The sequence below is a fragment of the Mobula hypostoma genome, chromosome 26 (genome assembly GCF_963921235.1).
Source record: "Mobula hypostoma chromosome 26, sMobHyp1.1, whole genome shotgun sequence".
In the NCBI taxonomy this organism is placed as follows: Eukaryota; Metazoa; Chordata; class Chondrichthyes; order Myliobatiformes; family Myliobatidae; genus Mobula; species Mobula hypostoma.
The window spans coordinates 10,954,223-10,972,639 of NC_086122.1; the positions used below are offsets into that span (position 1 = coordinate 10,954,223).

Here is an 18,417-nt window from a genome sequence, read left to right on the forward strand (position 1 = left end):
TTATGAGATTGTCAGAGAAATAGTTCAGACCGTTCAAAATAACTCTTGATTTTATTTCAATTGAAATTCAGCACCTTTAACAATTTAGCTCTTTCTAATTTGTGGACTTTAGGTGTCAGCCAATGTTGTGTTTTGAAAGTGCATTTGAAGCCAGAAACTTCCAGCTTAGAGATGAGAGTGTTCCAAACTGGTCCAGAGCTAAGGCAAAAACTTTTAAAGTGCAGTCATTGCCATTGTGGTTCTGATTCCACCTTAAAGATTTAAGAATCAGAATCAGGTTTAATGTCTCCTGACATATGTCATAAAGTTTGTTAACTTGGCGGCAGCGGTACAATGAAACAGAGAAAAAGGAAACATTGAATTACAGTATATATATATATATATATATATATATATATATATATATAGTAGTGCAAAACAAAGGAAATAAAAAAAGTAGTGAGGTAGTGTTCATGGGTTCAATGTCCATTCAGAAATCGGATGGTAGAGGGGAAGAAGTTGTTACTGAGTAATCGAGAGTGTCTTCAGGCTTGTGTACTACCTTCCTAAAGGTAGGAATGAGAAGAGCGTGGTGGGGTTCCTTAATGATGGATGCCGCCTTTCTGAGGCACTGCTCCTTGAGGATGACCTGGATACTACGGAGGCTAGTGCCCATGATGGAGCTGGCTAAGTTTACAACTCTCTAAACTCTCTAAATTTACAACTCTCTAAACTCTCTAAGTTTACAAGCCTCTTAATCTAGGTTATACTGACATCAGTGGTATAATTCTGCATTCTGTCAAAAGAGTTAAAACAAACATACATCAATATAGCATTATTCATAATCTAAGATTGTCACTAACTGCAGCTAACGAAAAATCAATGTTAAAATGTAGGAAAGAAAACTAATATTCACAGCGAACTTACATCGGTGGTATAATGGAAGTAGAGCTTTGCTGGTCATACCTTTTTTAAGATAGGATGAAAAGCTATGGCTTAATCCATTCCTTAAAGTGGACACGAAATACCCCAGGCTAACAGTTTAAAGAGCAAAGATATTACCAAATTTCAGTCTCTCAATCATTGTTACCGTGCCATTGTCATATGGTACTTGTGAGAGTTTATTATGTACAAATTGCTTGCCATGTTGCTAACATTTCAGCAATAGGAGTTTAATTCACCTTCAAGCTTTTGTGAAAGACATATAAAAGTACAAGCGTTTCTGTTCCTATTTTAAGTCACTTTTCTAAAACCTATTTGCCAAGCGTTTAGTCAACCTCGCTTTGCTTACTGTCAGTTACTTTCCTGCATCCATCCATGACATTTCACTCAGCTAAAACACAATATAAGCTCGTTGTTAATCAGCTCCCTTCAATGTCTTTTCATGTATCCCTTCTTCTAAATCACAGCTGCCAACAAAACGTTGCTTGCTTTCTTATTGCATTTTATCGCCAACTCTTTATCAAATGCCGATTTCACCCATTCCAAACGCTAAACGCCGATTCACCAAAGTCGAAAGCACCTCACACTTGACCAGTTTTTCGCCATATCCCATTCACCACAACTTCCCAAGCCGTCAGCTAAATTTCCATTCACTCTGCTCCATTTTTCTAATGCGTTCTGGCCTTTTCAAGCAATCCTGTTGTGAAATACTTTATGGAACCGTTTCGAGAATTTATTTATTCTAGATCTACTGATTTCTCTTTATATATTCGATTGAAAAACCTCAATTAGCAAAACCTAGTTGTTTTTAAGAGGTGGGAGCCTTTGAAATATCTTTAAATATTTACAGTCCATGCACCGAGAATCTTCAACATGAGTGTGACATAATATTACTCTTTTTGCAACCGTGATCTTCATTTAACTGAGTTCGACTCATATATTTTCCATTTAATCCGCGTGAAGTGTTGCAGTTTTCTAATGTTTGTATTAAACTGTGAAATGACAGTTTTCCCAACTCATTTTTTTTGTTATTTGAAGATTGCATGGTGTAAATTAGCTGGATGGAATTAAATTCAACAGCTTGAATGCAAAGCGGTTAACAGCAATCATAATAATAATTATTATCAATTTGTGCTCCTGGGGTGGCTAAAATCACTACGAAAGGGGCGAGCCCGGCTGTCAAACGTCCCACACACCCCTGTGAATTATTGGCCGGGTAAGCTGGAGGCCCCGCCTTAATTAACACAGAGGGCTGTATCATTGGATAATATGGTGTCAATCAAAGTTCCAGTGGCCTCGGCGACCGCCTTCTTTAGGTTACAATTGGCCAAAAGAGTTGCCAATCAGGTCCCGACGCCCTTTCTCCGGGGCTCCAGGCATCCACCTGGGTTGATGATATGGGAGCAGAAGCCGAAATATAATAAAAGATAGGATCAAGGAAGGAGAGAGGGGTAACTGTGGCGATCCCGAGTTACCAGCATCAAGTACAGCAAGTCATTAGACTGGCGGGAGCTGGCGAAGGAGACAAGGGTCCGGGCAGGAATTTAGAATGACTTTTGTGTGGAGCGCTCGCCTGCGCTTCAGCCGGCTCGTCCTGCTCAACTTTCTCCTGCATAGTGGCCGCAGCGCCGCGAACGAAGGTGAGCGACCGGCCGGGAGTGTGAACAGAGGGGAGGGGAAGACAAGGAAAGAGCGGGCGGGGGTGGCAGGGCCGGCAGAGCGGACAGAACCTGTTCCCTCTCCGGTCGCCCAGGTTAGGCACTCACTTACCTGGCCAGGATGGGCTGACAGAGTGTGAGAGGGTGCGAGTTCACGGGGCTCCGCGCCAGAGAGGGTCCGAATGTCCAGTATCAAGTCTGTGCGGTCCAAGATCCGACAGAGAGAGAGAGAGAGAGAGAGAGAGAGGGAGTGAGTGAGTGACAGAGATAGAGTGTGTGTGAGGGGAGAGAGATGTACATTGTGGTACGCGTGTGAGTGTCAATTTTGTCTGAGAGAACGTGAAAGAACAATCAGTTTGTGGGTGAATGGTGTGTATGCGAGCGTGCAAATTTGATTTTGTTTGTACGAGGGAATAAGAGAGAATGAACCTTGTGAATCTGTGTGTGTTTGTGTGTGAGAATGATGTTTCTATGTTAGAGAGTGAATGGTAGGTTTGTGTGTGAGAGCGGATGGAGTGGGCTGCGCGCGTGTGGGAGAGAGGGAGTTGGTGATGTACACTGTGCGAAGGGAGAGCGTGTAATGTGTGCGTGAGAGAGCATGAATGGTCTGTACAGTGTGTGTGAGAGAGGGAGTGTGGGGATGGTATTGTGTTTGAGATGGGGAATGAAAGGTGTGTGAGAGAGAATGAATGGCGTGTATAGTCTGTGCCAGAGAGGAGAATGCATGGTGCAAACAGTGTAAGAGAGAGTGGATGAATGGGGCGTACTGTGTGTATGGAAGGAAGGAGAATGCATAGCGTGTGCAGTGTGTGAAATTAGTGTCAATTACAAGGTTTATTTTTCTCAATCTTTAAAAAAATAAATGCCGGACAGATGGGGAATGGAGTTGCTTAGAATACATTCTCTTAGTATATATAGAGTGAAACTTTTTGGATTTCTGAATACTGTACTCCAATTAACTGCTGGTCAGAATCCAGCCCAGACAGAAGTGCACCTGACAGTTCTTCTTGGGTTTCTCTTTGCCAACATGCTCATTTCCACAGATTGCTTTTGATATATATCGCAGGCGAGAATCTTTTTTTTCACACGCTGTCCAAGAATTGTATCGCTATCTGTGTTGGCTTGATGGAATATTTTCAGCTTGTAAAATAAAACTGAGCGAGAGATGGACAGAGGTGCGATGGTCGGAGAGGTGGTAATGAGAAGGATTACATCGGAAACTTCACCTGTCTCTTTCCGGTCAGAGGTTACCTTGTATCCTGTCAAAAGCAACGTGATGTAAATAAGTTGTCCTTTGTCTCTGAACACCCATTATAATTGAGTCATGATAGATGAACAGGTGAGAAGGGAAACGTTAGTCGTTTTTTTCTCTCCGCAGCTTATATACAGTATTCGTTTTTATCAATATAACGGTTTCTTTAACAATTCTCATTACTCTGCAATGCGAGCGAGTCCTCCTCACAAAGGCAGATGCCCTGTCGATTCGGTACTTTATTAAGACGTCATATTCTGAATATAGTTGCTGATTTTGCCCGACATCTCTGTGATGTTTGGGTTAAGCCTTTCGTCCCATGGCGATTGGAAGCTGTTATTGAAAATAGCGGCGATCAGTCAGTGTGCTCAGACAAGGCGCGGAATGAGGAACAGCCCTGAAGATTGTTGCCGGGGATGCTTTAGGAACAATCGGCGAAAGAGGTTCGAGAGCGGTTTTCCCAACAAAACCAGAAAATGTTGGAAATGCTCAGTGGGTCAGGCAGCGTCCGTGGGTCATCAACCTGAAATGTTAACGATGTTTTATTTTTCTCTACCGCTGCTGCCTAACCTGCTAAATTATTTCCAACATATTCTATTTCTTTCAGGTTTCCAGTATCAGCAGTTTTGTTCTAAATGTCCCTCACTGCCTTTCGAAGATAATTTTTTATTCAGTATTATTAAAGTGCAGGATAGGCTGCTGAGGGTATCTTCCAGGAAACAACGATTTGAGAGGGAGGGAGGAAAGTGAGTTTCCTTCAGATCTTGGTTATTGCAGTAAACAACCTGTAAGCCTCATTGTCTTGTCTCGATCTTACAGTTGGAAGAATACCCTGTGAAACACAACATAAACCTATTCCAGTTTAGGCTCACATTGCGTGCTTCCCATTTGATGCACCTGGCTGTGTTTCTGACCTGCACTTCCTGAAGATTTGAAGAACCTTATTGCAGGCTACTTTTCTGCACAGGTGCCATGAAAGGATTATGCTCCTGACTTGTAAGACCACAACCTTGTTGTGGGGTTTGGAGTCTTGCGTGCCTCAATGATCTGGAGGTCTATTTTGGCTGGAGTTGGACCCTTGTGCTTTGGCTTTTGGTGTGGTCACCCATGCCAAACAGGTCAAAATGTAGGGGCCAGTCTAAGAGTGGTCCACTAGTCCTCCAGGTTCAGGGGCTCAGCTCAGGGCTAACAACTCTGACTGGTCAAAAAACAATTGTTACAGAAACAGCAATGAAGAATCCTTCTACACAGAAAGAAATGAGGACTTTCATTGCTGACCTAAACACCAGCAGTATAATGGGCAGTAAGTAAGAAGCGTTAGATATGTTGGTCAAAATATGGACGCTTTATCATAGAAAAGGTGAGCCCTAATATCTCTTCAGGTGTCACAGATGATAAACACTTAGTAGATGTGACCATTACACATTTCCATACCTTCAGCTATACACTGTGCTAGAGGAACCATTGTGTTGGGTTGCATCTGTGGGAGGAAAGAAACTGTTAATGTTTTGGGTCAAAATCCTGCATTACAACTGCAATAGAATGTCCTGATACAGAGTTTCAAAGCAAAACATCAAAAACTCCTTTCCTGCCACAGATGCGGCCTGACACAATGAATTCCTCCAATAGCTTGTTGCTCAATATTCCAGCGTCTGCAGTCTCTAGTGTCTTCTGCAGCTCTATAGTTTGACTATAGTAGAACAAGAATGTTTTGAAGGTAGTGTATGCTGCTGGCATGGAGATACACAGCCTGCAGCCATTTTAAGGCATACAGGAGTCTTGCACCAGAATACCCACTGCCCCAGCCATATCTGTGAGTTTGCACTCACAGCCATGTTCAGAAGCTTTGAAACTCCAATGCCTCCTGCCCAACTTAGTTACCAGTCTCCAACTGTGGGTTATGTTTTTTCCATTAGGAATGGGTTGATTTTCCCTTCAGCTCCTAACAATCTTTACCCATGAAACAAAGAGAAAATACTCTTCCATATTTAGTTTCATGCTCACTTTCAACCATGTTAATCTGACAAAATATAAATTCAGTTATGAAATGTTTCATCATTATAGTATTTACATTAGATTAGTATTGGCCAGACTTTGCCCACTGTTAATGCACCTTGAATTGTAGACAGGGCGTTTATTCTTTACTGCACAAGAACCTCTTCCATCTTGCTTTGTTGGTTCACCTTCATGGTAAATCCACCTGCTTCTTCAACATATCTTTATTTGGATGAGTAAAGTAACAGTGTGCATATAGAGACCATTTTCTGAGTTAATGACATTTCTTCTGAATACTTTATCACATTCATTAGTGATCATCTGTTTTTATGTTCTCCCCACAATGAGCAACATCACTACTACATTTACCTTATCCAACAACACATTATTATCTTGAAGACATTTATTAGAAGTAAATGACTAAGCATGAAAGTTATAACCTCTTTGACTTGATGTTACTGGAGAGCAAACACAGATAGATTGCATTACTCCTTGTTTCTGTGGATGATATTAGTTTATAATAATCTTTTTACTTTCGACCAGATGGTCTTAATAGACCTTAAATCTCTGCTGATTCATACTCACATCATTCGGTTCCTGATGGGTTGATGCTGACTGATCCTTACAACCCAATGGCTGCCTTTCCTTGCTTGCAGCTTCCTTCTAAATATACACAACACTTACTCTGAATCATTATTCTGAGCGTTGCATGTTTGAGACAGCTTTGCATCTGTGATATTTACTCATTGTTCCAATAATGTGTTCCTTTATCCCATCAGGCAGTGTTTATACAAATTGTCAGCTCTGCTTGCATAGTTTATTTTCATATGAAATTTATATCTTCCTTCAATCTTGTATTTTAAGCTGTTTGCTCTTTGCAAGTAATTACAGTGAATAAATGATACATAACCTGCTGGAATATTGTCATTGTGTCACCACCAGTAATGCTTCTGAGCTGGGCATTTTTCTAAACCCAGTTTTTCTGCCATTTCCACGTCCTTAAACAAATCAACAGAGAGAGAGAGAGTTGTTACTCTGAATTCTCATTCAGTGTTGAAGATGGCTGGACTGGTACCATTCCTGTTACTGAATCAAAAGATCAGGAGTTCAAGTTCCATTCCAGAAACGCGAATATTAAATCTCATGAATTCATATGTAGTGTTGCTTATTGGACAAATAGTAAGCCTGGTATTTGAGTGAATGTTAATTTTCCCAATGCAATACTCAAAGAAGAGCAGCAACCTGAAATCCTTTATTTCTTAATGAATGTGTTTATTGTATCTCTGTAGGTCACTGATCAGTGAGCATGCTGTGTTTCCTACTTAGTCACTATGCTTAAAGTACCTCATTAGCTATTAGATCCATTGGAAGGTCCTGAAGTTTCTCAATAGCTGCTTTGGACATAATCAAAATCCAATATTCAGTTAAATGTTATTATTCAAGGCAGAAATGTAATAAATAATTGAATTTTAACCTACGTCATGTCTCTGGTGACCCAGGTTTGATCCTGACCTTTGGTGCTGTTTGTGCAGAGTTGTACCTTCTCCCTGTGATGTGTGAGCTTCTCCTGGGTGTTACTCCCACATCTCAAAGATGGACAGTTTAATAGAGCACCTCTAATCTGGGTAGATTTAAATGAATCAGAGTGAAGTTGCGAAACATAAGACGGAATGGGTTGCAGGGAATAGTACTGATGGGCATGCTGTGAGAGCCAGTGCAGAGCTGATGGGCAGAATAGCCTCCTTCTATGTTTGAATGAGATTTCAAAGCAATCCCTGTGACAGTTGAAAGAGATACTTAAAACACAGGAAGAGGATATTCAGCCGATCTGGCCCATGCCATCTCCCAGCAGAAAATTCCATCAATCCCTTTCACCCAATCATTTTCCCTGTAGTTTGTGAATTTATTTTCTTTTACATGTGTGTAAACTTCTCTTTGCTTCCCAATGGTATTTCTCGGAGTTCGGGTTCCCGTGTGTGGATTTTGTTTTGATGGATATCAGTACAAGAGGGCGAGAGTATAACTACATTATAAATCCCGCTGACATATTCAGCAATTGCCCTGATGAGTGTGGACTCATTCAGTGCAAATCATGACAATGTTATCTGATTCCTAGTAACTGTGGTTCACACTGATCTGTGCCAGAGTACTAGTTATGCCTCTGAGTATCTCTGGTGGAAAGTTTTTGTCCTTGATCTTTACCAAACAACTGTGGGTTACTTGGAGAAGTAACTCTTTGAGGGCAGGAACACTCACACTTGGCTTAACACCTTCAACTGAGTATTCTGCCAGAAGTGACAGGCAAGCTTGCAAAATGGTCAAGGAATGATACACTGTAATTAGGTTTCTTCTAGTGGAAGAGTGGTTTCAGCCGTGGTCTGCAGGATGAAAATAAGAATCACGTAATTCTTAAATTGCTCTATAATATAGGGATATTTAATTAATGTGTGTAATCCATTTTGTAACATAACGCACATGAAATTGCTGCAGATGTTGCAAATCTGAAATTCAAATGGACGGTTGAAAGCATACAGCAAGTCAGCAAGCATCAGGGGGAGGAAAGATTCATGGCCAATGGCAAACAAATAGTGCTCGCTCTTCACTGCCTTTTGCCCACAAACTCTCCGTGGAACTTTTGTCCACATTTCACCAAAGCACCTGTCCTCCTCTGTATGGGACCGGGACAGGAAACACAGTGACTGTGTCCCTCTTAACTAATTGGAATGACAAATCCTTTTAGATAATGTAGTGTGCAGAAAGTATAAGTTAGAATATTTAACTCTGATGTTAAGTTGGTGATCAAAAACATAAGGGAGGAAAAGATGTGATTGAAGTAGAGAAGAGGCAGACAGATGGTTAAATCTTCAACAGTAGTTTGTCTGAAGGTACAATATTCCCCTTATAAAGTTAAGTTTCCTGTGCAGTGGAGGTGGATCATAATTTTTAGCAAGCAGCTATAAGTTTTCTCCAGAATAAATGGACAAGCACCAAGATTTTCTGCCGGTTAACTAATCCAATTTCATGCCCTTCCTATATTTGAACGTTGGATCTGTGTATGCGAGCTCATGGAAGAGTTTGGCAAACTGAGTATCAAACCTCTCAATTTCCTTGCTTAGCTGTTCAATTTCAGTCATCAGAAGGAGCTGCACGGTTAATTCTTCGGCGACAGTAAGGGCTGATTGTCTCGCGATTGTGGTGACTGCAGAATCCAGTCTGGCATTCTCTCAGGATGACCTTTTTTTTATCAAAGCCATCAGGCAGACACTGTACCATGGTGCCAGTGGGCGTATAATTGCCCTCCTGCCCTCTGTCAGTGCCAGTTTGCTGTCAGATGCTCCGTGAGGTGCGAGAGTGAATTGGCAGCTGGCTGTCTTTTAACCACCACGCCAAAGATTGAGCAAAGTGACAGTGTGAGGCGATTTCTGTCTCAACTGATGCTGCAGTACACCATGTCATTGCACTGCCCTGAGGAGACATTTAAATGCACATTAAAGTCAGAAGTTCTGGCATTTTATTTTGCCACATAGTGGAGGACAGCAGCTTTAACTTTATTGTGACTTTTAATTGAATATTTAAAGTTTAATTCTGTAAATTTGACTAACAGAATTTTTAGGAAACCTCTCATAATCATAAAAGGTACATCAGGTGGACGTAAGTTTTAAGATTTTAAATTATGTTCATTTTACTACAGATTAGTTTGCACTATTGAGACTGTCCTGACAAGTTGCATCACCACCTGGTATGGGAGCAGCCAAGCACCAGACTGGAGGCCCCTGCAAAGGAGTGCGAGAATGGCTGAGAGGATCATAGTGGCTCCCTATCACCCATTGGAGACATTTATCAGAAGCATTGCACACACAGGGCCCTTAGTGTTATCAAGAGTCCTACATATACATCCAGCATCCTTTTTGACTTTCTACCATCAGGCAGGAGATTCTGATGGATAAAAACAAGGAGAATCAGGATGGGAAACAATTTCTTCCCTCAGCCCATAAGGCTTCTGAACTCCCTGCCACATCATATTCAAAAGGTCACCGGTTAATCTGTTATGTACTTTACAATATTTAATTTATGCACTTTACCTTGTTTATTAATGCGAAATTCATCTGTAGATTTTATCCTTACTTTCCTAAATTATCGTGTGCTATGTGTACTACTGTGCGTTACACCCTGGTTCGGAGAAACATTGTCTCATTTGACGGTATACATATATGTAGTTAGGTGACGATAATCTTGACAAAAGCAAAATATATGCTTTAAGCACCGTGTTGAAGAGTTCATGATCAAGTTTATCGAAAAAATTAAAATGCTACTTCAGATTGTGAATTAAATGCACTGACGTAAATTATAAAATAAAAACATATCTGAGTGTGATTCCGTCTCACAGAACCCCAAGTAACTTATCAACACAATCACCTTGCATCGTGGTTTGTCAGATGTCAATCTATCACCTTAGACTTCAGTGTTCAATTTAAAATGTTGATTGAAAATAAATACTCACTTGGACAGCATGTTATAAAACGAAGGCATTGCCAGGTTTCATTATGTTGTATTGACAGTGAACCCTCGAATAAGGTTGTGTTGGGGATTTATTAGGATGTAATTTCTGCCATCCTTGCACTGCAGTAATCCTGCCAAGAATGTTAGCATGAAATTAACTCCCAGTGCAATGGGATACACTTCTTTGTTTTGAAAGGTACGATGGTCAGGTAGAATCTACTTGAGCCAGTGGCCTGAATTACTTCTGAGGGTCATCACCACGTCCTGAGCTGTTGCTATCGATGAGGTCACAGTTTAAAACTCTATATTATTTTACCGTGGATTCTGTGTACTCAGGTGTGGTTGGCTATTTAGTCACCGACTGCTTCAAATCTATTTCCTCGGTAAGAGTTCCTATCCTTCGCTACACAGTTCAAGAGGAAAAAGGGCAGTGAGACAATAAAATCTATCTGTGTTTTTTTTTAAATTCTTCACCAGCACAGCACACGTCCCTCATTTGGATTTGAAGACAAAATCTGGTTTGATGGTGGCTGCAGATGGAGTCAGGCTGAGGATGACTCAAAGCCTTGGATTAGATACCGGTGACCAGACCTTTATTGTTTGTTATTGAGCAGTGAGATAGGCTGAAGGGCCTGTTCATACGTTGAATTGCAAGAGGGATTGTTAAAATTTATTTTATGTTAGAGATACAGTGCGGAACAGCCTCACCTATTTAACCCTAGCCTAGTTGTAAGACAATTTATAATGACCAATTAACCTACTAAATATTAGGGCTTTGGACTGTGGAAGGAATCCCACCCATTCATGGGGAGATCGTACAAACTCCTTACAGAGGACGCCAGAATTGAACTCCAAACTCTGACGCCCCCGTGCTGCAAACACGCCCTCTAACTGCTGTTCTATTGTGGCACCCCATGATGCCACTTTCCCTGTGCTCCTTAGGAAATGTGCTTATTCCATATGGCCGCCACTGCCTGGAGTGCAATTCCACACACTTGCTTTATAGTCGTCTGTTTGTTGTTGTTACTGATGGCCTGTGCACGTGTTTGTTTTTGGGCATGATTTCGGCTGAATGCTGAATGGAGGAAGAGGACTCGGAGTGCTTGTGTAACCCACCAACTGTTCTTCAATAAGTCAAGGAATTAATTACTTTATTCAGAATTAATCTGTGCAACATCTTTCCATAAGCGCTGCTTGAAAGAACCTGATCTTCCAATTGAGAACTGTGATCCATTCTGGGTTGACAGGCATACTAAATGATACAGCAGTAAGTAAGAGGCTGTAGGGAGTTACTGACCCCTGTTAAGAAAGTCTAGTCCCAAGGTGGGAGCACTCAGTGCAATAGGTGTTGCTATGTTACATGGCAGAGCCGTAGGGTGAAGGTTGGTCCAGATAACTGCCATGAGGGTCACGCCATTGTGAGAGAGTTTTCATTCCCTATGCAGGGAAGGAAGGTCAACATGAGAAACGCTGTCTGCTCCATCATCACCTGCAGGGCATTATCGTGATAATCCAAGATTTTACTCATCTTGTATCTTCCTGGATAAACTCTGCAGAAGTTATAGCCACTTTGTGTTTTTGGTTCTGCCATTCCTCTGCCAGTCACGTCTCTCCTGTTGCACAGCTGAGGCTGCACATGACTTCTTCCCAGGTCACGGGCCTTCTCTCAGCCCCTTTCCACCACATTCTCTTCTGCTGTCCCTTTCCATTAGCTGCCTTCTCAGATCCAGTACAACCTAGAGATCCTTCTGTGTGAGCACTCCATTCTGATGTCCTACCCTACCCAGCTCCATGGGCATCTAATTTTTTTTATATATGCTGAATACCCACCCATTCTATCATTTCCTGCCAGTCTATACAACAGAATCAAAGCCAATTATCACTGCTTTTCCATTTCCTTTGTCTTCCATGAGAGGCTATTGAAGTTCAATGTGTTTCACAAATATGAAGAAAAGAAAAGCTTCTAGCTTTCTCTAACTCCTCTCCTTAATTTTGCTCATTGATCCCCTGTCTGACTGGTTGTGTCCATCACCTCTCTCTTTCTCTATTGGCCTCTTTCCAAAACTTTGCATCATGATCAGCCGGTCAGCTGTGCCAATTTCCACCAAGCCAAGCCTCTTTACAACATAGAGCTGCTACTTCTATTCTCCATCACAGATCCGACCTCTGTCCTCTGGATAAGCTCACCTAGGAGCTTCAACTTTTGGGTCTCTATCTCCACACTTGTTGACTTCAGTCATCAACCTTCCTGCTTTTACCTCCAGACTCACCGACCTCTGGATGACGACCTTTGGCCTTCCCTCTGGTCCTCACTGACCTCTGGGTATCAAATCCAGGACTCACTAATCAAGGTACTTTGAACTTTGGACCTTGATCTCAGGACTCACCAGTCATGGTTTTGAGATTCAACTTCCAAACTCACACAGACTGGCAAACCTGATGTCTCCCGCCCCACTTATTGACTTTTCTCCCAGGACTCTTCAACCTGGAGATGACTGGTCTCCTCAGCACCTGCCCACCCCATATTTGGGATCACTGACCTTTGACCATGGAGCACTGCAACCTGGACTCCAAACACAAACTCTTGACCCTGACTCTTCATACACTGCCCCTGATCTCTCACTCTGTCCCAAAAGCCTAACCTGACCCCTAACTCCCTGCACTCCAAAATCATCCCTACAAACCTAAATATCAACTATCTGAGTCACAACCTCAATGGGCATTACAGCTCGGTGCCATCTTGTCCTCTGGGACTTTAACACAACCCCATTTCATATTCATCATGAACAGCCAACCTTTCTACATCTCAGTTCCCCACCAAGACAGCACAAGCCTTTATTCCTTCCTTGACTTGGGTCTGAACCTGTCCTGTTCTCTTCCCCCACCCTCCTTTGCCACCATCCCTGCTCTTCACCACTGCTTCTCATCATCACCACCCCTGCTCTCCAGCTCCGTCTTCACCCTATCTCCCTCCTCCCTGTCCTCCTCCAGCTGACCAAGCATGTTCTCACATTGATCTACTTCTCCTTTGACTGACTTTTATTACATTGCTTTCTCATCCTTTAATCTTGCTCGCCTTCCATCCAATCGTGGCTTCCTTTTCTTCCCTCCATTCCCTCCTTTCTCTGATCCTTAAACCCATTTGTTATCTCCAGTTTTCCCAGTTCAGGTATCAGATCAGAGAGTTGAATGATAATTTCCCCTCTGCCTAACATGAGTATTCCCAGTGTATTTTTGTATTTCTCTGGGTTACTAGTACCGGCAGTATTTTCAATATGTACACTTCATAAAGAGCACTGAGAGAAGTTACATTTGAGTATTCAGGACACTTGTGCACTTTCACCTACTTTTAAAGTGGTCAAGATAATCTCGGTAGGGCTTTTGAAATATGGTCCTTTTGTATTTTTGTTGGAAGACAGTTGTAAAGCAGATGTTTTCTGGCGTGGATAGTGGCTTCTGGAAATTAGGGAAACCGAACCTATCAGATCTGCGGAATCTAAAATTCAGCTTAAGGGCTATCTAACTCCATGGCTGGTGGGATAAAACATGGGCAATAATGGGGCCATCCACTTGAAACCGGGAAGCATAAATTCTCAAATATAATAGAAGCATTTGTCCCAAGGAGGCTGCCGAGTCTAGATCAATTAAACCTTTCAGCACAGAACTCTTAAAAGGCAAGGGTAAGAAGAGATATGGAGCAAGCAAAAATGGTCCAGATGAAGTGTGAGAGGAAAAATAGCATTAACAGTTTATATAAACAAATTTTAGAATGTATATAAAAATATATTCTAGTTAAAATCCCACCCCGACCACTTTTGTAGCAAATTGAAGCATTTTCAGAATGTGTTTTTTACAGAGGTCAACTAGAATTATCTGATATGCTGTAGTTATAAAAGAAATGTGTGTGGCATCTTTATAATGAAATTATCTATTGTGGCACCACCTAAAGGAGGAATAGGTATTGCAGGCACAGTTGTTAAATGTATTTTAAATACCCTTAAAGAGTTAAACTGGAAGCTACCCTCTATGGAATGAAGGCAGGGTTAAGAACGTAATGGATATCATTATGCAGAACTACAATAGATTCAGTTGATTCAATGGCGTAATTGAAATGTTAATGTTTGCAAATTGGCAGATTAACCTGAGCTATTCCATTCATTTGAAACATTAAACATCAAATATCTTCAATGGTATCTCCATCATGCCGAGGCAGAATAAGTTCTGATAGTACCAGTTAGCAGAAGATGCAAAAAATCTTGCAAGATGCAAGAAATGCCAAACTGTTTGTCACATTACAGTAATGTCCAGGACATAACATGTCAGCCAGTTTTTAAAGTACAGTACTGCATGGGTAAATTGGGGTATGGAATTCGGGAACCAAACCTCTGATTACTCAGCTCAGAATCAGAATCGGGTTTATTAACACTGACCTGTGTCGTGAAATGTGCTGTTTGTTGGAAGCAGGAGACATAAAATGTACAATAAATTGCAACACGTATACTGTATGCGTGGTGCAAAAAGGAGGAAAAATAGTGAGATTGTGTTCAATATCTGTTCAGAGATCTGATGGCAGATGGGATAAAGCTACTCCTAAAAAGGTTGAGTGTGTGTATTCAGGATCGTGTACTTCCTCTCTGGTAGTAATCAGAGAGGTAATTATCTAAAGGTTAGTAATAAGATCGTAGTAATGTAAAGACTTATCCATTGTTAATTACTTGCTTATAATAATTGCCCCCTCACAGAGCAAACATTAAATCCTTATAGATGAATATTTTTAAATGCGTGTAGTCAGGTTATCTTGCCTGTAAGATGCAGATAAAAATTTTAAAATATGTTCTCCCTCCCTGTTGTCGCCGTGGGTCATTTTCTGCTTTTCCACAAGTGATGGGCTGAATGGGGTAAAAGGATTTTCAAGGACTGGAATCAAATAGAAAGTCACAGATGTTGGAAATCTAAAGGTGGGGAACTCCAGAATGTAAAGTGGATTAATTAACATGTAGGAGAGTTAACACAATGGAGCAGATTCACGACTGATTCCCATGTGATTCCTGTTTCTCCTTTTAGGTTTTGACTGTTTTTGCACCTTTCTCCTATCTCCTCCCTCACTCTATCGTAAGTCTGCACTGATTTAATATCTGCTTCAGTTCAGTTCATTTTAAGCTGAATCTGGCAGAAATGGAAATTCTGGTTCCTTCCAACATTCTGTTGGGAGCAAGCTGGTGGTGGGTATCTCGTTCCACAGCTAACATAAGAAGGAGAGGATGTGTTTCTGAAGCCAATCTATTTTGTGCAAAAGTAGGAGATTTTTTGGTGGGACACTATAACAATGAGCTTCAAAAGGCTTTTCGGTGTACAGGAAGCAAACTTACCTAGTATTTGCTTAACTGGCCTTATCAAGGGAGGAATTTTCAGTACGTGAAATAAGTGAAGGAAGAGTGAGATATTTTAGGTCTGAAAGCAAAATACTGCAGACGCTGTAACTCAGACATAAAAAAGCTCCTAATAACTAGTGGGTCAAGCAGCATCGATTGCAGGTCAAAGATAGTTGGCCTGTCTACCTGAAACATTAACTGTTCCACCACAGATACAGCCTTACCTGCTGAGACATTTTGAGTAGCTATTTCTGATTGATCTCATCAGCTTAACCTTCAGAGATTTCTGTGGTACTGTCAAAAAGACAAAACCTTTTAAAGGTCCTACTGGCCTTGTTGAATGAGACCATGTGTTCCTGCTCCAGCTGGGGAATCATATGTCTTTAACAAGCAACTCATTTCTTATTTCTACAACTCCTCTTCCTACCACCTCATACCAAAGAAACTGTGCAATCTATAGCTTAATCATCTCCTGCTCTTAGTTTTATTTGGGGGAGAAAATTTAGCAACTCCCCATTCCAGTACCTGGATCATTCCTTTGAAATCCCCGGGAAAAGGAGTGTGCAGACATTGAACCAGAACCAGATGGTTGTAATGTATTCTTTCATGGTGTTGTAGCCTACTGACCTTTTCCTTTGGGGATTCAAGGTGATTAATGGTTTCGCGAATAACAAGTGGACAATAATTCTGCAAGGGTTAGAGGCAAAAGCAATATTTGCTGACCTGAGTAGCTTTCCTCATTTTAAATTAGAAATGCTAAATATAATTGCCTGACCTGCTGCATTCCTCCAGCATTTTGTGTGTGTTGCTTTGGATTACCAGCATCTGCAGGACCTTTTGTGTTTAGGGGGAATTAAGTTTAAGGAGAGGTTGGACAACATTTGGGTTGTTTTCTCTGGTGTGTTAGAACCTAAGGGGGAAACTTGATAGAAGTTTATATAATCAAGGGAGGCATAGATAGAGTTAACATTCAAAACCTTCTTCCCAGGGAGAAAGGCCAAATGCTGGGGTACGTTTAAGATAATAGAGCAAGGGTTTAAATGCGATATGTGGGACAAGTTTTTAAACACCTACTGGTTGGTGTCTGGAACATGCTGCCAGGAGAGGTCATAGAATCGTAGACTAATAGAGCATTGAAAAAGGCTCATTGGCTAATCCTATTTGCCTTTATTTGGCCCATATCCCTCCAAGTCTTTCCTATGCATTCACTTAGCCAAATGTCTTTTGAAGGTGGTAGATGCAGATAGGAAGATAGTGTTCAAGGAAAAAGTTCGAAGGTTAATTTATTATCAAAGAACATTTGCAGTAAACAACTCTGAGATTCTTCTTCTCCAGATAGCCATGAAGCTTAGAAAACCATGGAGGTCATTCAAAGAGAAACAATAAACCCACCCCCACCCCTGGTCTGCCCAAAGAGAACGGCAATACGATCATCAAACCCCAATCCCCCCTCTTCCTGCATGAAATGTAACAAGAACATTGGCCCCCAAATCCCCCTCTCCCGGTACAAAAAAAAACAACACAAAATGCAACAAGAGCATCAACCCAGGACCCTCCCTGCCACCCCTGAACAAATGCCACAAGAACAGTGATCCCTAAATCCACCCCCCCGCGCATAAAAAAATTGAGAAAGTACAACTGAAAACACAAAGTGTAAAAACTATAAGTCTGAATAGAAAAGTTCTTTCCAAGAATCTTTCAGAAAGACAGATGAATATGCAGGGAATGGAGGGATCTGATCATGCACAGGCTGAGGAGATTTCGTTTGACTGAACAGTGTGTTTGGCACAAACTTTGTGGGCCAAGTACCGATCCTATTCTGTACCATGCACTATGTTCTTTCTTGGAGGGAATATTGCTCTCAGAACCTTTAAGAGTTTATTAATTAATTGTTTTTTTTGTGAACAGTAGTTGAATGTTAATATTTGGGGAAGTTACTGAACATATTGCAAGGAAGCTAGAATAGCAGGTGTGACAAGAATACACATAGATTAAGATGTTAGCTGTCCTGTGTGATCAGCAGTTGGTCTGCCACCTGTCTTCAGGAGAGAGAGAGATAAGGAAAACAATGGAGCAGCATTTGGAGATGTGTAATGAAGGGACGGGAGAGAGAGTAACAGAAAGAGAGCTGTCAAGAGCGGCTCCCCCTTTGAACCCTGAACTGTTTGAAGTGATGGACAGGCGATACCCCAGCAGGGGGATAAAAAAGGGACAGGTTCACTAAGGCAGGGCACACACACGACACCCGAGGTAACAAGACCCTGGAAGCGGTGCGTCTCTCACAAGTCGGTGGGAAGTACCGGGCCATAAACGCACAGGGTGGAAAGGCACGATCGGCGGGAACCTGGTGTGTGTCCACCCTTGCCTGGGTGCCAGGTTCAGCGCAGGGAAACGATCGTATCTGGAAACGGAGGGGTCACGGTCGGTGACCTCAGATGACATCACAAAGGACTCGCCCGAAAGCTGACTGCGAAGGTCTGTCTGGAAGCCTTGAATATTCATTCGTTTTTGCTCTCTCTCTCTCCCCCCCCCACTGTCCATCACCACGGCAGCGATTACTGCGAACTGAACTGAACTAAATTGAACTGAACTTTGCGTCACTTTGAAACTGGTCATTTACCCCAGACAACGATAGAGCTTGATTAATCCTGTTATCTTAATTCTGTGTACATGTGTGTTTATCATTGCTGAACTGTTGCATTCATTATCCTTTTGATTA

At 41.7% G+C, this 18,417-nt stretch overlaps 1 protein-coding gene across 1 annotated transcript in view; it reads left to right on the plus strand.

The window, feature by feature from the left end:
* Positions 1-2,331: 2,331 nt before the first annotated feature.
* Positions 2,332-18,417, plus strand: part of LOC134338281 (ephrin type-A receptor 7-like) — a 795,126-nt gene continuing 779,040 nt past the window's right edge. The window contains exon 1 of the mRNA XM_063034005.1: positions 2,332-2,561. Coding sequence (XP_062890075.1) covers positions 2,471-2,561 — 91 coding nt within the window. The 5' untranslated portion in view covers positions 2,332-2,470. The remainder of the gene's footprint in view (positions 2,562-18,417) is intronic.